This window comes from Equus przewalskii, chromosome 17, assembly GCF_037783145.1.
Source record: "Equus przewalskii isolate Varuska chromosome 17, EquPr2, whole genome shotgun sequence".
In the NCBI taxonomy this organism is placed as follows: domain Eukaryota; kingdom Metazoa; phylum Chordata; class Mammalia; order Perissodactyla; family Equidae; genus Equus; species Equus przewalskii.
Window position 1 is genome coordinate 24,011,938 of NC_091847.1, and position 26,362 is coordinate 24,038,299.

The 26,362-nt window shown below is 35.1% G+C and overlaps 1 protein-coding gene across 3 annotated transcripts in view; it reads right to left on the reverse strand.

The window, feature by feature from the left end:
- The window catches only part of LRP1B (LDL receptor related protein 1B), a 1,824,802-nt gene that overhangs the window by 956,761 nt on the left and 841,679 nt on the right, over positions 1-26,362 (reverse strand). For all 3 annotated transcript variants that reach the window (XM_070581263.1, XM_070581262.1, XM_070581261.1), the window contains one exon: positions 16,094-16,351. In XM_070581263.1, the coding sequence (XP_070437364.1) occupies positions 16,094-16,351 (258 nt within the window). The remainder of the gene's footprint in view (positions 1-16,093; positions 16,352-26,362) is intronic.

A 26,362-nucleotide genomic window follows, 5' to 3' on the forward strand; every position in this document is an offset into this window, starting at 1 on the left:
GTAGTCAAAATGAGCAATAAGGTCAGTTCTTTATATGAGTAGTCACAAAGTTCTTCATACAATCTGTGCAGGTCTTTATGGGAAAAAAAGACAAGGAGGGTGCTTCTGACATGGGATGGTGGGCCAATGTCAGGTATTTGATCGTTCTTGGATGTTCCCATGTTTTTTCTTCAGAGGAAAGGACAGGAGATAATAGAGCTTTGAATCTCCTTCCACTTCACTATTCCATTATTTCTCATTTCCTTCATCTAACCCAAGCTATAAGCCAATCTTATTTTTTATGGTGGTTGAACTTAGAAAAGATGCCAGGATTATTCTCTCTCTACAGCAAAAAACAGTGTACACACAGGGGTCTTTTCCCACTAGGCAAAACTTTACATTCTTATTTTTCCAATAACCTAATGGACTCATCCTTCAGCCTGTGTTCTCTCTCCCAGCTTCACCCCATATTAAATCTATCAGCAAATCTTAAGACCTTCACCTGAAACTATGTGCTTCTTTCCACGTCTGCTATTACTTTCCTTGGTCAAGATACTATCTTCTCTCCTCTGGATGGCTGAAATGGCTTCTTAACTGATCTCTCTTCTTTTCTTCTAGACCCACTGTTATAATCTTCACGGAGCACCTAAGGTGATCATTGTAAAATACAAACTATATCGTGATGCCAAAGAGGAAAACTAGTACTCCTTTGAGTCTGAGTTCTACGTTATAGTTGATTGCCGGGGAAGGAAAAGTCTTAAGAAACTGATAGGCCTCTTGGGATTTACTCTCCTACACAAATGTTTGCAAAAGTAAATTAGTGATATTTTTATAAACATCTAAGTTTGCTGAACTTTAGCTTAATTTCAAGTCAAAACTTTATAGAATATTTCTCTTTCTAACATTTTGCCATGAAGGCCACACAGGAAATGAAATATAGCGGGCTTCCAACTTCCATTCATGTTATTGTTTCTTCCATACAGTTTTAATAAACAACAGGTTTCACTCTAAATCTTGAGTCTATAGTCTGACTTTCCAAAATATCACTCCTCTCCTTAAAATCTCCAATGACTTCCCACCACAATTAGCATAAAATTCAGTCTTTAACATGGCTAACTAGGCTTCTAACCCTCCCTTTTACCTCATATCTCCCTCACTCTACTCCAGTCACATTGGCCTCTTTACTTGCTTTTGAACTTGCAAAGAAAACTCCTACCTTAGAACATTTGTACTCCATCTTTAGAATGAAAGAGTATCCAAATGTGCATGGCTTGCGCTCTCACTTCATTCAGGTATCTGCTCAAATGTCAGTTTCTCAGAAAGTTCTCTCTTGACCAGTCGATATTTAAAAGACCACCTCTCCACACACATACACACAGTGACTCATCCCCACCAGTCAAACACATTGACCTAATTTCATTTTCTTTGTAGCATTCATAACTGATTGAAACTTATCAGTTATTTATTAGTTCACTGTCTCCCCACAGTAGAATGTAAGTCCCATATGAGCAGGATCCTGTATGTCTAATTCACTGCTATATTTTCAAAGCCTAGAGCTGTGTTTAGCCCATGGTAAGTACCCAGTAAATACTGTAAATTAATACTCCTGTTCTATTCCCAACAGCTTTTACTTGAGAACCTCCTGCCTAACATCTGTGCTCTCACCTCTAAATCAGTCAGTGTAGAAGTCATTGGAAGTCACAGCTCCTTTGCTCTTCAATCACCTGCAATATTTTCTTTGATTTTACCTGTGAGCTCAAATTTGCCAACTCACTCTTCTTTGCCCAGAAAAGATGTATAGTAGCAGGATCTATATTATTTAATGTGGACAAGTAATTTCATGAAAGCACAATTAGGCAGACAGCAATTTGCAGGAATGAGTACCCAGGGTGAGAAACAATAGTGTGAGGGATGACAGTGCCATATAACAGTGTACAAGAATAATGACAACTAGTGATCCTGAGAGAAGAACGGATAATAAAGAAAAGAATGTTCTGCCAAAATGTTGTACTGAGGATAAAATACCACCACATCTACTTTAGCATTAAAACTGCCACATCATGACTTCTACAGCCTTACTGCTCCTGATTCTCTACAGTCCTTCTTTCTTGTCTGTCCTTACCAAGTATCATTTTATGACTCTGAGTCATGTAACCTTGCAGCTCTTATTCCTATTCTTTGAGTAAGAATTTACTGGCACCTTGACCATGGTTTGTCTCTGTGACTTCTGGTTACCTTGACTGCTTCTGTTTGCACATATTAGATTACCATATTATTATTGATTGTTTATTATTCACATTTGTCATATCTGTTAATATATCCAGTTTATAGACCCAAATTCTGAAGCACAACAAATAGAAAACATGTTTCCCTTAGGTATCAGTTCCAACATAACTATAAGCGAAGAAGAGAGTGTGCTAATGTATTTTTAGTGGACTGATTCTGTTCATTTAGACCAGTGTTATCAGCTACATTGGGTCTGCTAAACAAATTTGCAACTGAGAAACACAATGACCAAATATTTATAGGATGCTTCCTTAGCTATGATCACTACTGGCAACATTTTAGATATTAAAGTTGCTCTGCTGTTAGGATTAATTACATAATGGTAATGAAATGGCATGAGTTCTTTGGAGACATACACATAATAAAAATTAATAAATGCTTTTGGACTGTTTTTTTTTTTAAGAGTCAAGTCCAACAGTCAAAATCAATCACCAAATGATTAGTTCAATTTCTTTTGGTAGGGGTGGGGATTATTTCTAGGAGTTGTACTAAAGCATCCCGAAAGGAATTGGGGCATCTCTGAATTGAGGAAAAACACAGGAGAAATCCAGATTTAGTCAAGACCTGCAGTGACATGTTTACAGTCCTCCACCTCAGATATTTCGTCCTAAAGGTAGACTAAGACCTGTACAAATGGAGTCAGAGCACTATTTTTCTGGGAATTTGCCCCATTGCACTTCAGATGGATTACACTAGGAAATAAATGTGCTTATATTTTTATACTATGTATATTTTTAGAATAATATAAAAAAGAAATATAAAAATATATATGTAATAAATATATGTACTATATTTATGTTTTTATATGTTGACTATGTAATTTTTATATTTATACATAGTAAATATATAGGAAATAAATATAAAAATAGTAAATATAAGAAAAGAGAATGTTTTAGTTTGGACTGCTATAACAAAATACTATAGACTGGATATCTTAAACAATAAACATTTACTTTCCAGAGTTCTGGAGGCTGAGAACTCCAAGATCAAGGCGCGAGCAGATTCCGTGTGTGATTCAGACAGCCACCTTCTTTCTGTATTTTCACGGAGAAGAAAGAGAGAGCCCTAGGCCCCTACTCTTTTTATAAAGGCATCAATCCCATCATGGGGGCTCCATTCTCAGGACCCCACCTAAACCTAAGTACCTGTCAAAGACCTTTCTCCAAATACTGTCACACTGGGGATTAGGGCGTCAACATATGAATTCGGGGGCTACACAAACATTCAGTTCATAGCATTCAGAACTATAGAATATTTAACTCATGTTAAGAGCCATACACAATAAAAAAAATTGCTAATAGTAAGTTCTGAAACAATTTATATTTATAAGAATTTAAGAGGTGTTGGGGCTAGCCTGTGGCCTAGTGGTTGAGTTCACGCACTCTGCTTCGGATGCCCAGGGTTTTGCCGGTTGGCATCCTGAGTGCTGACATGGTACCGCTTGTTGGGCCATGCTGGGGTGGTGTCCTACATGCCGCAACTAGAAGGACCCACAACTAAAAATATACAGCTACTTACTGGGGGGCTTTGTAATGAAAAAGGAAAATAAAATCTTAAAAAAAAAAAGAGGCATATATAAGGCATGTATATTACATAATAGCTCATTACCCATCTTCGATGCCATTTGAGGTTGAAAAATACATACTTTTAAAACTTTGGTTTTCATTAATATTAATATTAGTAATCTTAAAGTAATGTTTCTTGTGAAAGTTCCAACAAAAAGCTGTAAGAAAGTTAAACATTTGTTGTATTTCTGGCTAGAATCTTCCTTCAATACTTTTCAACTTTATGTAATCATGCTTAGAAATAAATCAGGTGCTAAATTCAATATGAACCACAAAAATGATTACTTGCATAATTCATCGAGAAAAAGTTGGAAAATGTAGATTATTGAGCTTGAGTTTATTAAAATAATTACCTTCATTCTCCAGGTAATTTTGTGTGAATATCATCCCATGGACATAGGATGGGCGATATTAATTGAGAGTCCAAAAACAAAAGTTCAGGGTAAATATATAAAATGAGATGGAACATTGAGATGATTATTTGCATAATTCACACATTAGAAGCATTTTGCCTCAACTATCTGTAGTTTAGAAACAAACATCTTTTTGCACAAATTATCTAAGTACCTCTTGTAATTCCCAATGGCATTTTGTGTGAGTAATCACAATCATAATGCACTCCTTTAAGTTCAAAATTTTGGTGGAGATACCCACTGTAGTTTTAATTTACTCAGTTATATTCTTCTTACAAATAAAATCCTCAAAGCTCTAAGACAGAGTAAAGCTTACATCTGATACACAGAAAAAGTTAAAAGGAAAGCTTTATTTCATTTTTAAATATATTTTTAAAAAATTTAACTGAAAGTAGTTCCTGTTCAGAACTTCAGAGACAACTAAATATCTCTCTTTGAGATAACAAAAGACAAACAACAAAAAGATCATTTATTTTCACAACCTGTATGTGTATGTCAGTAGAATTCAATGATGTCATCTTTCTTCCTGCCAGACATGACCCTTTTTCTGACGTCCATGAAGGAAGATGAAATACTTGAAGAGTTCCTGAAATCACTTGAGAGGAGACAGACAATAGACTGGGCCTAATGGTGTACCTCGGAGAAAATATGGGAGTCTTTTCTTTAAGTAAACTGATGATTCCAAGGAAAGATATGAAATTGTGGAAAGCACACTGTGCCATAATGTGAATAAAAATAATGTGAGGAGGTGAACTATTCACACACACCAGGGAGCCACTTGCAGCAGGAAAAAGATTTTTTTAATTCCCAAAGGCAAAGAACAAAACACAGTAATAACCGGTTCCTATACTGGTTTTACTGCATCCATAAGTAACTAAAGTAACTAGGGTAAAGCAGAAAAAAGAATTTCTACTAAGAAAGAATTGATATTAACTATTCCTAGATAAAAAACACCAAGAAATTGTCCTGCATACTCTGGATTGGCTCTATCAATCTGATTCTCTCTTCCGTCCATTTGAAGAGATTGGAAAGCTTAAAACTACTCTTTTTACATAAACTTGAGGCTGAGGTTTTGGATGCTAATTGACGTTCACTCAGATGTTTGGAAGCAGAAGTAAGAGTGAGGCCACCTTCCTGCCCCTTTTAACTTTTTCGATTGGCAGGCATGATTGTTGGAAACAAGACATCTGCTTGGAGTAATGTTTCAGTGTCCATCATTCAGCTTCCTGAGTGACAGGAAGTAGTGTGGGCACAGCAAGAGTGGCAGTGGATTCATCATGAGCTTTCCTGATTCCTGGATCTCGGCTGTAGATCTCCAATCTCCAGTATTCAGAGGCAGCCATGGCAGTGGCAGGAGCAACAGTAGTAGATTCTTGATCCCAGCATAGTTACAGGAAAGACTTCAGAGATCCTGACGTTCTGTGTTATTCTGGATATCATTTCCAAAGGCACAGTCTAGAATTCTCTCCTTTATCTCTTCCAACAATTTTGAGAGTATTCTGTGCTAAAGCACTTCCTGATTCAAATAGTGAGATTTTTTTCTTTCCTCCACAGAATCTGGACTGATATACCAATGTCAGAAAAATCATTCCTTCAGATACAATGAGTCTTCTATAAAGGAGAAGTCAGAGACTTTATAGTAATTTTGATTTCATCTACTACTCACAACTCCAAACAAATTACCAATCTATTTTTAAACCATACAAACATCCAAACTAAGTCTTAAGGACAAATGAGGTATTTCATATGTATAATAAATTATTCTTACTAGTTCAGATAAGCTGAACTTTTCTATCAAGCCACAAGTGAAACGATAAAGGTTTTTGTTGCTATTGTTGTTTTCAGTAGGCAAAATAGTATCTCCCAACAACAAAAAATGTAAAATATAAGCTTGTTTGGTTACAGAAATATTATTTTCTTGTAAAGGTTTTGAGATTAACAATACTCTCTAGTACACTTTGGGGGCATGTTTTAAAACATGGATTTGTTGGAAAATTAGTCTCACTGTTGATTAATAGCACATAAGGCTTTCCCCACCATTCAGTTTTATAAATATAATCACCTGTTTTTTTTTTAGTGAAACTGGACTGGCTGATTATACTTAACACATATAGATAGATACACCTTCTTTAACACCTCTAAATAGGGAAATTAAAATGCTCTAGATCAATTCTCTCATTAAAATAACAGAAAGTGCTAAGAGACCTTATATAACTTTGTTAAGTAAATGTTGTCATTAAGATGATAAAGACTCACAGAATGTTTTAAGCACAGATTTAATCATTAGATTTACAATTTCAGGAGCTCTGTTTGAGTTGTTCACCAAAGGATTATCATTGGGGAATTATTTCATGCTTACCAGACTCCCAGGTGACTAATATACCAACCAGAATGCCAATCCATTAATTTACAACTACCGAAAGAATGCTCCAGTGATACAATCACAAACAGACAGTATCCTAAGAAATTCCTTTCTAGAATTATGGTATCTGAGAAACCAGATCTGAAAGTTATTTGAAAAGCACAGAATCAAGGCAAAGAGAATTTCATAGACCTGAGATTTAGGCCTTCAAAATTTTATAAAGTGCTTAGAAAATTATCAGGACTGCAATACAGAATTCTACCTTTTTGACAACTGGAATACCTGCGAATGTGTCCCCAACACAAGATATATTTCTGAATCTAGACCCATCTTTCACAAACATTTTAAAAATCCTTCACCATCTATACCACCATCTCATCATTTGACATTGCTCTTCTACCATCAAGAGGTTCCGTCAACATACTTTTACCCAACTCACGGAAAAATTGCTACAATTAAATCAGAAGCTACTTGACACACTGGCTACACTTCTAAGTTAACACTGGAATACACTCTTCGCTACCATCTGCAATCACAAATCATCTTTCAGACGGGCCCTTTCCTGGAAGGAATCTCACCTATGTCCAAATCTTTGTTGCACATCTAATTCCTCTAAGCTCCAATTCGGAAACAGTCTCTGGTTTTGTCACCACAGTCTCAAGGCATGTGGTACGCAGATCTTATCACCCTCTGTGCACAGACTAAAAGTAGTTGGGCCCTTGGGAAGAAATAGTTAGAAAACTGTTGCTATAGAAAGTCTCTATATCTCCTTGTACGCACAACCCTTACAGGTTTAGCCAAAGAGATAGTAAATACATAAAAAAGTGATGGGAAGGCACAATCTGAGTGATTCTTTGTAAGACTTTTAAAACAACATCTCTCAAAGTGGAGAACACAAAACCCTAGATATTTGGGATGTTAATACGTGTTAGACACACATGCACATTCATACCACATCCTTAGGAACAAGCACCCAAAGAAACACACTCAAGGACACAAGCACAGAAATATTAATCAAGTGTTCAATAGTCAAGCAAATTAAGGAAATCTTGAGCTAAACAAAGAAAAACAGGTACTTTACTGAAGGACTTCTCACAATCTTTAACATGCAAATGTACATATAAATCTCCAATAAGGTTATATAGCATGGACCATTTCCTAAACTCATTAGATCACAACATCATTTTTCCAAGAATGTCTTGCAGAACTGGTGTCCCAAGGAACAATTTTAGGAAATTGTTCTGTAAAAGGATTAAGGTATACGTATTGTGAGTGATTAGGTGGGAGAAAAATAAAAAGGAGTAAATGAGGGGAAGAGACAAATATTCCCCTCACAAACATACACACGCATGCACAGAACAAATTACAAAAAAAGCAAACACAAGGCAATGGAAGGGGAAAGCATGTTGAGATCTAGAAGGGATCCAGCAATTATGTGAACAGTTTCTTTTGTTTTATGATGATTTGTATAAGGTCCCATAGCTAGTTAATGAATATAAAGCCCAGTGTTAAAATAAATCTGCAAGTCACAAGATGTTACAGCCAGAAGAAAAGTAAAATAACAGGAATCTTAAAAACTGAAATGCTACTTGCCAGTATTATTAGCTTGCTAATTAGGCTCTTACTGCTCACTCTCTTTGGATTTGATGATAAGTTCCTAATATCTTATAAATGTGTCTACAATATTAAAAACTTTTAACGGTCAAGGAATATGAGGAGAAAAAAATGTCCATTTTACTTGTCTTAAAAAATGCAAAATAAAAAGAAACAATTACAGTATATTTAAAGAGAAAAAAATACAATTTATCAAATAAAATATTATGTCAGAAACTATTAGGCTACTTGCCACAATAGTAATGATTTCTCTTTTTTCCTTCTCTTTTCTCTCCTTTCATCATTTTCTTCTTTCTTCCACCAAGATAAAGTTTATCAAGGCAGAAACACCAGTTTCAATAATCAAACATCATGGATTTCAAATATATTTCATAACTTATTCATGATGAAAAGAGCATCTTATCTTCCAAGTTTCAGATTGACAGATAAACAAAACCTGCCAAATATTATGTTCTTTGTGGTATATGGCACTGTGGTGGGACCATCAAGAAAATCCCACTTTGATTATTAAAGTCTGTTAATGAAACAAGCAGATATGTGAGTCTAGACAAAAATTACTATGAAACTAGTGATTTAAAAGTTCTATACAGGGGCTGGCCTGGTGGCACAGTGGTGAAGTGTGCATGTTCTGCTTCAGCTGCCCGGGGTTCACCAGTTTGGATCCCTGGTGCGGACATGACACTGCTTGGTAAGCCATGCTGTGGTGGGCGTCCCACATATAAAGTAAAGGAAGATGGGAATGGATGTTAGCTCAGGGCCAGTCTTCCTCAGCAAAAAGAGGAGGATCAGCAGCAGATGTTAGCTCAGAGCTAATCTTCCTCAAAAAAACATAAAATAAAATGAAATAAAATAAATTTTAAAAGTTCTATACAGCATCAAGCAAAATTTGGAGGGGAATATGTTTGTGTCCAGTGTGTGTGTAAAGTATATTTTACCAAATTCACAGAAGAAAATGAATATGAACAATTGAAGCTTAGCGTATTTCTAATTTCTGCTTCGGTGAGTTTCAAGCATGTTGCCAAATGACAGTAAAATAGTAATTGAGTTCTTTGCAGCCTGCCAACTGAACTAAAATTAAAGACAAATTTATAGAGGAACCAAGTACTGAGAGGTTTTTTTTTTTCCTTTTCTTTTGAACTAGGCATTCAGGAAAGCCTTTTATGGTTGTATACTGACTGTAAATCAGAACAGGTTACTTCCTTCAAAGTATAAATTCATCTAATGTTAATGTAAACATTAAAGAGTGTTTTAATACCAATGCCTACAACAGTAAGCAAATGGTATCAAGAAGGGAATTCTGAAAGTTCTCTGGAAATGTGTCCTCAGATCAACATCTTTGGTAATTTTAACTGTCTTTTTTTTGAGCTCTCAATGGATAACCTGACCACTTTGCTAAAATTCTAGATCCCAGAAGGAATGCATTATATTAACTAGCTACACACACACATACCAGCCATGTTTCAGAAAAAGTCTTTTTATGTTTCCATATAAATATGCTATAGAGAAGAAGAGAAGATTTTAGAAGTATCAAGAGTTTAATAAAACATGTATTTGCTTATCAAACAGCAGTTAATAAAAAAATATATCTCTTGGAATAAAGAGTTATAATAGCTTCATGGTGGTTGTGTTTTTGATTCTTCACAGGTATTTCTTAGGGAATAATATAAAACCAGTTACTGCAGCCATGATTTTTGTGCAAAATTTGTATCTCCACAAGATACAGTGATCAAAAAGTTTGGATTCTAAACAGCTAGAAAAACAAACAAAAAAAAACTTTAGTGAGGGAGGGGGAAATCTAGATGATAAAATATATATATTTTTTGCATCTCATTAATTCACAAGATAAGGATGATCGCCACTATTTCTTCTCCTTCAGTTCTTCTCATCTAGGAGGTAATCAATTCTTGAACTTGTTCTAATGGAATGCTAGAGCCAGAACTGATCAAATGATAAATATGCTTAATCACTGGTGAAGAATGAAAAGCATAAAACCCAGGAGTGAGATAGCTGATAGGGCTTCTCAGAGGTTGAGAGATACAAAGAACAGCCTGACCCTGCTCTTTACTTCTTACCCCAGAAGGCATCTGAGGCCTTGATAATAACTAAGTATATAGGATTGGGATGGAAAGCACATCCACAATTTTATCCATCCACCGACCTAAATAAAAGATAGTAGAACTTCTTTCCTAAGACAAAGTCTAATCAGACAGAGGAAAGAAGGATTAAAGAGTCCACACACACATAAAGACTGTTGTTCTTTTTGATCTATGCACTAAAAATTAACTGACTTCTATTTTAAGAGCTTTGGCTCCAATATTGTTTAATTGTAACTGCCTTGGGGGTGAGGAGACTCAAAAGTTTTGGATCAAGTTGTTCCTATGGTCATTGAGGTTAGATCCCAGAAATAAATCTGAGGTACATACCTTGGGGAAGTCAGAAACTGAGCCTAAATAAAAGCCAGTAGTCTTTGAGGAGACCCAGTATCTCAGAAACATCAAGATTAACATATGAGACTATTATCTAGACAGAGATCAGATCCTACTTAGTCATACCGCAGACTGGCTTTCTAAACGTCTGTGGTAGTGATTTAGCATGGTCTCTCGGGAAGTTGGCTCCAACCTTGTTCCTTCTAATTCTCAACCCCTCACGCTTGACTGTTATCCTAAACTTAAAGGAGTCACCCTTTATTTGGGGAAACTAACTGGCAAACACAAAATAAGAATATTTGTGCTATGATGTCCTAGGGTCACATAGGAAGGGCTGCAAAACACAACTGGAGAACCCTTGGAAACAACATGGTACTTAAAGAATGAGTAAGAGATGCTTGGCTATGAGAAATGAGAATCTACTTTCTATGATGAAAAATGTAGCAAATACAAATATACATGGAAACGAGAAAACAAAGTACATTAAAGGAAGTATAAATACTACTTTTGGGATTTGACTGGGGAGAGGCAAGGAAGGTCAGCTGCCTGCAGAGAAGCCAGATGATGAAGTTTCACTTTATCCTGAGATAAATGGTAAGATACTAAAAGATTTTGATTTTAAATAATGGAGTATCATAATCACTCCAGCAGAGTTGTAGAGGTGAAATGGACAAGTAAGTCCACAATGGAGTGGAAAACCTCACTAGTAATCATAAAAAGGCAAATTAAAACAATGTGAAGAACTTCTCACCAATCAGGTGGAGAAGGATAATTGTAGAGGAAAGTTCATAAAAATTTTCTATTTAAGCATATATCTTGTAAATAAAGTACACCAAATTTCTATGATGATCTCTACATCACCATGTGACACTGTGTAATCTTAGGGTTTTGCTGCAAATTTCCATACTCATCTTCTAAAGGGCAGACTCACTATGAGCTGACGCTATTTGCGACTAGTATTTCTACTGTCATTGGCAGATTATTTTGTCCTAAGACCATAGGTGTATTTACAATAAGGACACAGCCTAGTCATTCTTGTCCAGCCATACCTTGATGAAGGATGCTTGTGAAGCAGCGAAGGCTATGAAACTCCTAGGCTGGGCTGAGGCAAATAGGGTATATTCCACAATCAAGAAAGGTCATTGCTTAGTATCTATTGAGACCAAGAGGTAAAGGTTTCTTATTAACTTGATAAAAGTACTTCAAGTTAAGTGATTTTTTTAAGCTCATTTTCTCATCTATAAACTGACAGTTATAAACAGTATACATATCATATAATTTTTGTGATAGTAGTGAGGTATATTTGTAGACTTCTTAATGCATTAAATAAACATTCAGTAAATGTTATCTATTAATATTATGTGATTATTAGAGAGTTGATAATTCAAGGGAAAGAAGTAAGATTGATAAAAGACAGAGGTAAAATGTCAGAATCCAAAAATTACCCAATCAAGGATTTAATTTAGTGGATCTAGGCAGAGGTTCAAATGGAAAATGAGCTAAGGCTGACATTGAAACAGGCCAAAAAAATAAAATGAAAACCAGTAAATTGGGTTAATTCAGAAGCAAAGTCTATAAAGAATAAGTAATCCTTCATTTTTGGCCAGGCATACTCTGCTGGACTGGAACTGAGTCCACGAATGGATCAAGGCAAGCTGGTCAAGTCCATATTAGAATCCTAAAAGTGATACTCAAATTTTGCAGAATAATGAAGAATCAAACATAGAAACAGAATAGAAGTGTGTAATGTCCATTCACCCGGGAGAGAACAATCTGGTACTGAATCATCTTCCTTAATAAGGGATTAGCCCAGAAAATATTCTTATCTGTCTCAATCATCTCCATGCACTTTGTCCTGAGGAAATACCTACTACTTTTGTGAAGAAATCACTACTTTTGTGAAGCCCATCATTTTTGTTGATTTTGGGTATCTGTGTCCCTACCAGAGTACTCTACAAGAAAAAACTTGGGAAATAATTAGTTGCTGCAAATGTGCTTTGCATGAATACTTTATTGGAGAAACAATTTTGCTTACAAAACACTTACTTCCAAAATATTCTTCAAAGTCTGCAACTTTCAGACTAAAATGCTAGATAATAAATATCAGGAATCTTTAAAAAGAATAATAAAATTTAATAAGAAATGTAATCTCTAGAATTGTCTCCAATGTTCCTTGGTTGATATAGTTTATTGAGCATATTCTTAGCACTCTTCTCCATTCTCTCACAATATTGCTTAGGAGTGATTCTCAGTGTTTGAGGTAGGCTTCTCTAGATGGCCATATCAGAATCATTTGGTGAGTATTTTCGAATGACATAGCCTTCCACAAATCACTTTGTCCATCTATCTTCTAAGATTCTCATACATCTCACCCATTTAGAAACTGTTTTTGTGAGCCACTGTTACCAGTGTTAGTGTATCTAATAATTTTGGCTCACTAAAATGAAAAACAAAAGTTGAGACACACTGGGGCAGTGTGGTGTGTAGCAAAAGCAATGAAGTCTGACTCAACTCAAACTTGTAGCCAACACTTACTGTGTGCTGTTACCTAGTTTCTCAGAGTCTCAATTTTCCTTTCAGTGTAAGGGGAATAATAATGCATCCCTATTGCATCTAGTATTTAACACATTCAATAAGTTGTAAATATTATTATTTGTGGTAAATCTAGGAAGTTCTTTGAAGGCACCAGTATTTGCCCTTCTAGCAAAGAAAGAACATAGGATTTAGATGTCCCATCCCTGCCTTCTTTATTCCAGAGTTCTGTAGTTAAAATTTTGTCTATTACAAAACAGGAAAGGCATACCTCTCTTGCTTACTCCGTAGAGATATAGTGAGTATCCAATGAGATGAGATATACAATAAAAATATTAATATTGCAATAAAATGTTTACTAATATATTATTATGCAATTTTTAAATGCAAATTTTTAAATTTGACCCGTAGTGATTGATTTTCTCCTCATAGTAATCCTTTGAAAAATATATTTATTCTTTTAATTTTTTTTTTTTTAAAGATTGGCACCTGGGCTAACAACTGTTGCCAATCTTTTTTTTTTTCTGCTTTATCTCCCCAAACCCCGCCTGTACACAGTTGTATATCTTAGTTGCAGGTCCTTCTAGTTGTGGGATGTGGGACGCCACCTCAACGTGGCCTGAGGAGCGGTGCCATGTCTGCACCCAGGATCTGAACCCTGGGCTGCCGCAGCGGAGTGGGTGAATTCAACCACTCGGCCACGGAGCCGGCCCCTGAAAAATATAATTTTTATATTTTTTTCAAAAAAGAATGTTTACTTCAGGTAAATTCAGACAAAAGCATCTAAAAATAACGGGGAAAAGGAAGCTAAAGAGATAATCTCTGAACAGTGGAGAGTGACAGGTATTCAGGCATGCTCCCATAAATTCATTATTTTTGCTTATATGGTGCAACAGAGATTTCATGTAATTATACATGCAAGGAATATTCAAACTTCATTATCAACCTACAAATTGTCATGGTGAATGCAGACCCCATCAGATCCAATGGCAGCTGTTCTGTGACATGTTGATAAAATACATGGTTTAATAAGCAACGATAGAGGAGCCCAGCCCTGCTCACACCTCTGTTCCACTCCCATCATTAAATTATTTCCACACATTTGATCACTTTTCTCTAAAGTGACTGAAATTGCATGGCTTAAGTCTGACTTCGCCAAAAATTATTTATTCCAATTGAAGTATATCCATTGCATTTATTTTTTATACTTTAAAATAAATCTTCTATTTATCATTTCAGTGAATTGCCTAACAAAAATCTATCTCTTCATTTTTCTAGATTTAACAAGAATTGTTTTATAAATCAAATGCTATCTAAATTACAAATTATTTTCTACAAATATTCTAAGGTGCAATTTCTTGATCACCCTCAGACTTACTAAAGAATAGCTATTTTAAAAATACATAGTAAAGAAAGAATTACTACTATTATTAAAGCAAATTAAATGTAGAGGAAAAGTTGCTTAAGTAAGCTTGGAAAATAATCTGACCTGGCAACTTAGTGAATATTCTAGCTGTTTGACTGACAGTATTCCATTTGCTAGGGACAAATACATTTGGATTAGTTGAGGTAATCACTAACATGGAGGGGACTGAGGCCTTTTGTTCAAACAATTTCCAACTGCTAGCTAAGCGAATTGATGAAAAACTCAAATCACACGGCAGCACTCCTTATGTTACTACCATTTATTTACTATATATTATGAATTATCATTTCTCCACAGAATCCTTGAAATAGCCAGTGTCCGCTGATTCACTAAGCATTTTGGTCCATTGTCACAATGAATGGCTTTACTCATTGTTTGATTTATGTTGAGGTTCTTCAAAGTGTTGGATTCTATTTGCTAACATGTTTTTTTGTTCACTTAAGTATACACAATCATACCTTTATATTTCATCTTTTACAAGTTTTATCACTGACATTTAATCTAATTATAATTATCAAACATTACATAATGCTATTTTCTTATGTTTAATAAGGATCAATAACCAATGCCTTTAATTGTATACCAAAAACATTAATAAAATATGATTATTGAATCCACATCACCAAATATTCTACATCTGAAAACTACATTTCTTCTATCATCGTACTCTTTTTTCTTCTTAATTTGATTGCACATTTTTCTTCACTTCTCCACCAATTTTTATGTTAGCAGCATTTGTAAGAATACATGTTTTCTGCCAATCGTAAAATAAATGGATACAACTTCTCATGCATATAGTTTCCCTAGGCAAGCACAAATAAAATTTTATACTCCTATGTGGGAGGAGTGGAGGGCAAAAGAGAGAGAGAGAAAATGTGTCAGTGTGTGTGTATGCAAGTGTGTGTAACAATGTGATTTCAGTTTATGGTAATATGCAGGAACAAAAGGACGGTTACTCGTTTGTGAATTTCTGCCACAAGAAATCAAAGTAAATTACTAATCACTCTTTTGGAAGAAGATATATAAAAACTCTGATTTGCCAGAAAAAAAGTCAAAAAGCACAGGTAGCTGTTACCAATTAGCATAAATCTAATAGTTTTCAAGGTATTTTAACAAACACTACAGTTGATGAGCTTGCAATTATCAACTCTATTTCTTGCTTTCTTTTAAATCCCATCTTCACTATCAAATTGTGAACTATCACTCAGCAAACAATCACAATTCTCATCTAGGTGACACTGTAATAAGCATTAAAGAAAGAATTAAAATTAACTCTGCAATTTACTACTTACATAAACAGTGAAACTCTGTGTGTATGTGTGTGTGTATATGCGAAACATGTAGTGAATACATTTATCTAAATACATTAATATTTGCATATATAGCTTTCCGACAGCCATAAGCTATGCTAGAAAACCTAAGAATCCTGCGCACTGGTCTGTAAATGAAATCCTTAAAGGGTGGCATATAATATGAATTGAAACACTCACTGTGAAAGGACTGAAGAATATTGATTGTCCATTCATCCGTTAATCTTTCTGTTTTTGTTGTCTGGATACATTTGAGCTGATTTGAAGATTCTCTTGATTCAATCCAACAAATTGTATCTTCATTGTAAATAAAATCCACAGTGTGAATTTCATTCCCATTGACTGAGCTCAGGGTTGCCATTTTACTTCCATTAAGATAGAAAACCTCAATTGTTTCAGAATTTGCAATTAACAGCATAGGTGGCCCATCTGTAGGTTCTGGAATAAAAAAGAGAGATGGAAGTGAGTTCAGTAAAAGTGAGTCACCTTTTTTTTTACAATTTGCATTACTCATTAAAGGTTATTCCTGTATTTTTAATGCATCTTTAAAATTAAAAAAGTGCTTGCAAAAAGTATTTATTAAAAACATGTATATATATATATATATGCTTCACTAACTATATATTTCAGCTCACTTCTCTAAGGAAAACAGTCCACTGAGCATTTGTTTTCTTTATTTCCTTAGTCATAATGCGTTGTCTAAATGTGAAGACAATGCTATTTACTTTCATTGTGGGTAAATAAAGGAAGTTCTGTGAGTTGTTTTTCTAGCAATGATTGTGGATCTGGACTGACCTCTCCACACAGTTTAAAGACTTCCCTTGTGAGCAAGGGCATGCTTTTTTGAGGTGGATGTATGAGGTCAGAAGTAGATTCTCTGGAGTGGAACATGCACAGCTCACAGACTCATACAAAGAGCACCTGTGACCTTAGCCTTACTGGCTCCTTGATTGACCTCAGGAGCCAAAAAAATCACACATTCGCTTAGTGACTAGATTATGATTACTGAGCCACTTCTTTCCACATTCCTTCCTTATAGTCAGGAAAATAAGATTCTATAGGTAAATGATACTTGTTCAGTACTGCTTTTTTGAGATGCAATGCATCTTGGCTTGTGTGAATTTTTGATGAATATATACTAATTGACTAGAATTTCAGTACCTTTTAACATTTAAAGGTAACGGGGAAATTCCATATAAAATTAGTGTTAAAGAGTTTAGCTATACAATCATCTTCATGGTAGCTTTTGCGCTAATCAGGGAATAGGAAAAATTTGGAAATCTTCAACTCCTCTTTTTTTCTGCCCTACATCAATATGGTGACTAATCTCGACTCATGTCAAATATACTAAGAATCCTCCCACTTCTCAGTCATTATTATTACAATCCTGCTCCAAGCTGCCATAATCTCTCAACTAGATCATTCCAGTATCTTTCTAACTGGTTTCTCTGCTTCCATCTATGCCTTCCTCCTCTTTAGTCTATCTCAACACAATAGCTTTAAAACATTAAGGGAGATGAAATCAGTCTTCCTCCCAATTCCTTGAAGGAATCAGAGTACTCCCATTCCAATCAGAGTAAAAGTCAAAGCCTTTATAATGGCCTATAAAGCCCTACCTGATTGGTATTCTCATTACCTATTTGCTCTCATTGTCTTCATCTCCTTACTACTCTCACCCTTCTTCATCTCACTCCAGACACACTGCTCTTCTTACTGTTCCTTGAACAAGCCAGGTAAACTGCTTTCAGAGGCTCTTCCTTCTTCCTGGAAAATTATCCCCCACATATCAGAATGGCTGACTTTCTCACCGCCTTCTGGATATTATTTGAATATCACCTTTCTGGTGAGGACTTCTCTTACCACTTTATATTGCAAAAATTGCAAGCCCCTACACTCTCTATACACCTTCCCCACTTTATTTTTCACTTATCACCATCAAACATTGTACATATCTTATTTATTTTTCTGATTTATTATTTTTCTACTTCTGCTGCTGTATATCTAGCATTCAAGAAAAGCATGGAAACTAGCTGTTGTTCAATAGAAATTTTTGAATAAGTGAAAAGGACACATAGAACTCTTGTGTAGTAATTTAGAAACATTCTGTGAAGTGTTACAAAATAATTTGTTTTTCTTAACCTATTAATGGAATCCAGAGAAAGGCTGGCTATTCAGAAAATGTCATACACATCATTTAGTCCACTCAAGAATTGATACTGAGCATTGTAAAGGTAGGACAAAAGCAAATAGATATACTATGACTAATACACTTAAATAAGTCTAAGGCTTTGAATGTATTATTTAATACTCTTCATCATTTCTGGTGAGAGTAGGGATAGCAGGCTTCTTATGTTTCCTTCAGATAGAAAAGCTCTCCAAAGAAGATGATTTTGGGTCTCCCCTCGCAGGTTTAAACCGTCAACTCTAAAATGTACCCCAAGGTCTTCCAAGAGTATTTGAATTTTTACCCCCTAAGAAATTCTCTCAGTTAAGCCATAGGATTCTTCCCTGCCTTCAGAAAGACACTAAAAGTTTTTGACTTAATGAAAACAACAAAATCAACAAAAATAAAAATCAACAAAAAAGTCTCAATGAGATTATAAAACTAATTAGTTCAATAGTTTCTTCCTAATGGAGCAAACAGACTTGTCCTAGGCTGTCTAGTACAAACAACAAAAAAGAAGTATCAAAAATGCTAAGGTCATTTCCACAATAAAGAGTTCTCTCAGAAGCATCAGTGAAATTGTGAACAACCTTTGCTTAACACAGCCTTGACAAGTGATCACATCTGAGCTTGGTTAGCCAGTTGGCTTCTCTCCTAATCTCTTAAAGCCATCTTGAACCATGCAATACTTGCCCCTGCCATTCCCTAATTTGGAAGTCCAGACTTGGTCTCTTTTCAACAATCCTAGCTCTGTTGTTTTCCAGTTGACCTTGGCACTCCTGAAACCTGTTGGATCATAGATTTCTCAGGTTATGAAGGGGTCTTAGACGGCTGTGCTATCAGGTTAACAAAGACGTACTGACACTACTGCCAGTGCTTACTGTCCTCATTTGATAACAGAAATGACCTTTAGTGAAACTGCCTCTCATTCAAAAATGAACCACTATTGAAAGCTTCTTTGCTGCCAAACTTGATGAGAAGTCCAGATGTAGACAATAATTTCTTCACTGGCAACTAGTCAGTAAATTTAAGTATGTCATAAACATTCTTGGAGAGAAGCTGAGATATGAAGGAGCACGGACATTCCCCTGAGAAACTGAGATAAAAATGAATAAATGGTTTACACAAGCAATGCTTACTTGATACAACTGATCAATCTATTTGACTTTTGTAGCTCCTTTTTGAGTGAATCAGTTTATTGTTTTAATGCAAAATATATCAACCACGGAGTTTAAAGCTTCAAATAAACAGAAATCCAATAAAGAGAAAGTCACGTGCTTCATAGTCTGACATGGCGTGATTTAATAATGGTGACTTTAAAAAGTCAAATGACGTACTGGAGGAAAGACACTTAAAATGTTACTTGTGATGAGCTTTATTGAAGTAATATTCATGTGTCTCTGCTAATTATTAACTGTGGTTTCCCTCTGTAGATAAATAAGCATAAAGCCTAGTGTAGGAGTAGGGAGCAGCAATTGAAACACAAGAATCCACAAAAATCATCAGGGACCAAGGATATAATTTTTTTCCTACTTCATGATGAAAGCTGGCATATGCCTGGCGAAGGTAATCTGTCTCTACCTGCACTGCATCTGAGCTCTAATGTGCATCATTACCTCAATTCCACCTGCCAATGAAGAGCACCTTTAGATTGTGTAATGAGGATAAAAGACTGACCAGAATAAATGCGATGCTCTTATCAGATGCCATCCTTAGAGTCAGTGGACAGTTCTCCCAAAAGAACAGCTGCAAAGCATATTAGATGACTTCAAAGGAATACCTACATCAACATTTAGTGAAAAGTAATAAATATTCACTTTCCACAATAGAAGAGCTTGAAACACAAGAAAGTGCTCAGTCACTATTCTAACTTAGAGAATCAAGACTCAGGCTGAATTACCCTCTCCAACAGGCTGTCAATTGATTCAGGCTAGAGAAGGAAAATTGTCCTCATCCTCTTCACCCCTCCCCATATGTCAACAGTATAGCAAACAGTATTTTCTCTCCCAAACAGTTATTGACATGTATAGTCAGCCTCTGTATGATAAGAAAGTGATTTTTTTCCCTATCATATATGCTATATTAAACAGTGCCACAATTTTTGAAGACTGATTAGAAAACTAAATTAAAAAAAGAAACTTGGAAACGTGGAAAAGCTCATTTGACTAGATTCATAAAAATATCTACTTAAATTTCAAACTACTATAGCCATATCCTTGCAAACCATATCCTTATTCTCTCATAGTCAAGAATATACTAAAATTGTATTTACATACTTATAATATGATTTTGACATATACTTGATGCTAAATAAATGTTTTCAGAGTGAATAAAACCTACTTTTAAGGTTTCATTTAAGCTTCCCATTCTTCCATTCAATTCTAAGAATATTAATTTAGCTAGTTTCCATTTAAGTGATTGGAATTATGGAATCAGATACAAATAAACATAAACCTAATAAACATTTATGTATGTAATAAATCTGTACATATGCACATATAAATGCATATCATCTAGTTATACTGTGTTCTGGTTTCCCTTAATTAATCTTATATTGTGAGCAATTATCTCCCCTGAATGAAGTTCAGTGGGTGCACCTCAGTGTTTGTTGAGTCAAAGATGAAAAAAAAGAGAATCCCAGGTTCAACTAGATAAAAGTTTAAATAATGACCTGCATGTAATGTATATAAAGAGTCAGAGTAAGACTAAAAGTGTGAGAAAAGAGACAATCGTATTTACACAGCCCAAAGAACTGATTTTTAACCCATATGAAGTTAACTAAAAGAGGAATTCTTAAAGTTTTACTTTTAATTTATCATATATAAAGTCTTTAAAAATAAAAAAAAAAAATGGGATGAAGTTAGAAATGAAATGCTAACAACTGCAATCAAAAGCATGCAAAGCCCCATCGGAAGTGAACTTCTGCTATATGAAACAAAATGAAGAGCAATCTGTGTAGAGAGTAAAAATTTAGAAAATACTCTTAAAATTATACAAACAACAGAAGAAGATGAACATGAATATTAGGAGGAAATTAGTTTAAAAAAGAGAGAAAGAGCATTATTCAAATAATATAAGAAATTATTAATCAAAGTCAACCAAACCAAACTAAAAATGTGGCTGAAGTTAATCTCAAATAAGTACAAAAAAGATATAGGGTTGAAATAATTTTTCATTTCCAAAACATATATGGCCCAACTTGTTTCTCCATTTTACTCACTTTTTTTTTTGCTGAGGAAGATTCTCCCTGTATTAACATCCGTGCCAATCTTCCTCTATTTTGTATGTGGATTGCCACCACAGCATGGCCACTGACAAGCTGTATAGGTCTGCACCCAGGAACCCAACTCAGGCCCCTGAAGTGGAGCACACTGAATTCAACCACTAGGCCACGGGGCTAGCCTCCTCAACTGTTTTTTTAATGGAAAAAACTCTTTACTGAACTGAATGATGTTTAGAATACAAATGTACTGTGCCATATGTCAAAAAAACCATTTTATCACATTTTATAAAGGAAAAAATAAAATATCAATCAAATGTGGAAACATTAAAATGCATTAAAAACAGTATTTGGCTAAGCAAGAAAATGTATATTGCTACAACTATATTATAATTTATCTTAGCACTACTTTTTATTGCCACAGTGTATTTATGCTGAACTATTGTTTGGACGAAAATGCTTTCTTTATTGTATTTTTTATTTTACTTCTCAGTATTTATAGATCTAAGGCATTCAACTGGGATTTGAAGGATATCAGTAAGACAGTCTGCCTTCAAGAAAGATCATCTAGGGGGCTGGCCCCGTGGCCGAGTGGTTAAGTTCGCGCGCTCCGCTGCAGGCGGCTCAGTGTTTCGTTGGTTCAAATCCTGGGCGCGGACATGGCACTGCTCATCAGACCACGCTGAGGCAGCGTCCCACATACCACAACTAGAAGAACCCACAACGAAGAATATACAACTGTGTACCGGGGGGCTTTGGGGAGAAAAAGGAAATAATAAAATCTTTAAAAAAAAAAAAAAAGAAAGAAAGATAATCTAGTAGAAAAGATAAGGTATATATACAAAGGTCTATATTTTTTAAGTCAGGTTTGGTACCTTTCATAATGGCATTGAGTTTTAAAGAATGATTAGATCTATCTTGCTATGGTTTGAATATTTGTGTTCTCCAAATTCATATGTTGAAATCCTAACCCCCAAAGGTGATGGTATTAGGAAGGTGGGGGTGTATGTGGGGGTTAGGATGTGCTTAAGTCACAAGGGATCCTGAATGGGATTAGTGCCTTATAAAACAGGCTCCAGAAAGATCCCTAGCTCCTTCTGCCATGTGAGAATACGATATGTCTGTGACCCAGAAGAGAGCCCTCACTCGACCATGTTGGCACTCTGATCTCAAACTTCCAGGCTCTAGAATTGTAAGAATTAAATTTATTTTGTTTATAAGCCACCAAGTCTGTGGTATTTTGTTGTAGCAGCCCAAACAGACTAAGACATATCTGTTTAGTAACGTCAGAGTTCCTCATGGTGATGGCATTTGATCTCAGCCTTGCCTTAATGGAAGAACAGGCATTGGACATGCACAGATGAAAAAAAAGTCAGGTGGAGCAAATGCACAGATATAAGAAAGACTGGATTATGTTGGAAAGATTTTGACCTTGGTTTTTCAGTTTTCTGGAAGGTACAGCATGTAATAGTGGTGAAAATGCTCCATAACAATAATAACAATAGCCAATGCCCTGTCAGAGCATTTTAGGATCCAGACACTGTAATACACGCTTCGCAGTTATTAGTTTATTGTACACTCATAATATCTCTATGAATCAGGTGTAATATTATCTACATTTTGTAGATAAGAAAATTAAGTCATGTAGAATTTAAGCAATTTAAGATCAAAGCTACTAAGTGAAAAGAACTGGATTCAAAATCATAGAGCTTGTGGTAGCTGAGAAAGTAGGTCGAGGAAAGATTGCACTGAATTTCAGGTCATTGACTGTCAAGATGATAAACTTATTTTTAATTTGGAGTGCAATGGGAAGCCAGTTGCACTAAATTTTAGGAAGAGAGTATAACATGATCAAAGTTGTGCTTTAAGATCAAGTTGGAAATGATACATAGAATACCGTAAGGGTGAGTAGAGGATAGTGGGATAGATAAATTTCTCATTTAAATTTTTAAATTATTTTTGCTTTTATTTTTAAAGTGGTGCAGTATAATTAATACCAGATGGGAAGGTAATACGTAAGTCTTATTTATAGACTGCCTTGATGCTAGTATTCTGGAGTGAGGTTGGAAAGGAGTTAGGTGAAAGGAGAAAGTATCTTTGTTTCTGCTTTGATTGATGCAGTACAGAAAGAATGGCCATGTGTGCCAACATTCCTGTTGGAAGCAGAGGTCATTAGGAGCAATTTAAGCCCCAGAGAATCCTCAGAGGTTCAGGAACATACTAGGTTATACACGTGTAAATAAAGAAAGGTATTAATCTTATTTTTAATTACAGATGGTCCCCAACTTACGCTGATTCGACTTTACGATGGTGCGAAAGTGATACACGTTCAGTAGAAACCATACTTCAGATTTTGAATTTTGATCTTTTCCTGTGCTAGTGATATGCAGTATGATGCTCTCGTGACGCTGGGCAGTGGCAGTGAGTCGCAGCTCCTGGTCAGCCACGCCATCACGAAGGTAAACAACTGATACACTTACAACCATTCTGTACTCACACAACAATTCTGTTTTTCCCTTTCAGTACAGTATTCAATAAATTACATGAGATATTCAACACTTTATTATAAAATAGGTTTTGTGTGAGATGATTTTGCCCAACTGTAGGCTAATAACAGTGTTCTGGGCATATTTAAGATAGACTAGGCTAAGCTATGATGTTTGGTAGGTTGAGTATATGAAATGCGCTTTCAACAACTTAGATATTTTCAATTTACATCGGGATGTAACCCCATCATTAAGTCAAGGAAGATCCGTATAAAGAAGGTAACCCCAAATTATAAAAACCATGTGGACACAGGCATTGGATATCTGGATTACTAAACATAGAAATTCTATTTTAATTTCTCAGAAAATAGGTAATAACCTAAAACAGGCAGTGTTGAGTTCTTAAGTAGAGATAGGTTGGTGTAATCAAGTAGAACTTCTAAGTTGTAGCAATTGCTTAACAGAGACAATTAGGAATATGGAATCAAGGATTATGTGGAAATTTTAGATTTGGGTGATGGGGAGAATCATGGTGTTATTAAAAGAAATAGGAAAGAAAGTAGAGTCAGTTTTAAGAGAAGATGATGAGTTTAGTGTTGGCACATTAGTCCAATGTCACGTTTTGTAAACTTGTCTTGGCATTGTAAAAACTCACTCAGGTAAAGTACAGATCAACTTGAATTAACCCTAGACCTTAAAACAATTTTACCTTTTTGTTATTTAGACCTTACTAGCGAAATACTGGAACCTTCATTTAGAGGACATTTCAATTTGAAATATGATGATTGCAAAGCAATGAAAAATGTTGTTTCTCAGGAATAAGAATTATCTTACAAAAAAATTAAAGTCAATAATATCATGCCACACACCAAAAAAGAAAAAAAAGAAAGCTTCGCATTTCATAAATTAGTAGCTTTCACAATTTTTCTGTTTCTTAAAGAGCTGGTCCACCAGATCAAGGAATTATCTTCCTTATTATCTAGAAGGTCTTATTTGGCACATGGTTAAATGCTCAATAAATGAATGGCACATTGAGGAATGTTTGAATATGGATTTTCAGTGTTTTTAAAGATATTTCACTGAATTTTTAAATTTAAGAATGATAATGTATTTCAAAAAGTAAAATGAAATAAATATTGCACTGTGATTTTTAACTAGGAAAATGAAAGAAATTTAATTAATAACCATTGAATGGTTACATTAGTAAATCTCAAAATCTTAAAATATAATTCATTCAAATTTTAGGTTACTGAATGAATATTACAACCAGTAGATAGTCCAGGGATGGTCAATTTACATTGGTTACCGAGAGGTGGCCCAACGGCTACTTTTGAATCTCCTGCTCACCTTTCTAATTGTGGGAAGCAGGAACTGCTTTAGGTATAGAAATACATTTTTCTCAATTCACACGTGTCCCTCTAAGTTACAAATTGGTAATGACTGAGTTTAAAATGTAATATATATTGGCTTATTTAAAAAACTCTCTCTAAATAACTTCTGTCCATAGAATAGTTCCTGTTTGAAAGTATGGGTCCTTTAAAAAGAAAACACATTTAATTTGTCTCCTAAAAAGAAAATACTGTCTCAGTATTTGCACAATTATTTATTCATTTAACAAATATTTATTGAGCATAGCTAGCTTCTGCCAGGCACTGCTCTAGATGCTAGGGATATAGCAGTTATCAACACTAAAAAATATTCTTGTTTCCATAGGGCTGACATTTTACTGGAGGAAACAGACAATAAGCAAGTGAACAAATACTATTTAATATTGTTTGGCAGTGATAAATTCTATGAAGACAGGTAAAGCACTGGTAGTAATGGGGATGCAGGCTGTTCCTTAGAGAGAGCAGTCCAATTCAGAATATATTTAAAAGTTTGAAACAAAGCGTTTGAGAGAATGAATGTAGTCAAGGATGACTCCAACGTTTTGGCTTGAACAATTGAATGAATGGGGGTGACATTTACCAAGATGGGCCACATTGGAGAAAGAGCATTGTTAGGGGAGAGAACCAAGAGTTTGGGACACACAGAGTTTGATATTTCTATTAAATTGCCAAGTGGAAATATTGTGCTGGATCTCAATATCTAAGCAAGTCCAGTGTTCAGCAGAGAGGTCAAGGCTAGTGATAAAAACTCAATTTCTAGATGCTTTATAAAACCATGCAAGAGGGTGTGTTTTTAAAGTCATGATATGGCATGAGAGACTTAAGAAATCAATAAAGGAAGAGAATATGTCCACAGGCCTGAACAATGAGTCACGACAAAAATACTGGAAAAAGTAGATAATGCAGCAAAATAAACTGTGAAAAAATGCCCAGTAAGGTAAGAGGAAAACTCCAAGAATGTGTCACTTTAAAAAGGAAAGTATTCAAGGAGGACACAAGGATCAGTTGTGTGTTAAGGACAGACAACTGAGTAATTAAAGAACTGGAGGTCACTGGTAACCTTGACAGTAGAGGTGTAAATAAGTAATAAGAATGTAAGACCCATTGAAGTGGGTTCAAGAGAGAAGGGGAGGCAGTGGAGAAAGAGAGAACACATTCTGTGCATTTTCCTATAATGAGAAAAGAAAAATG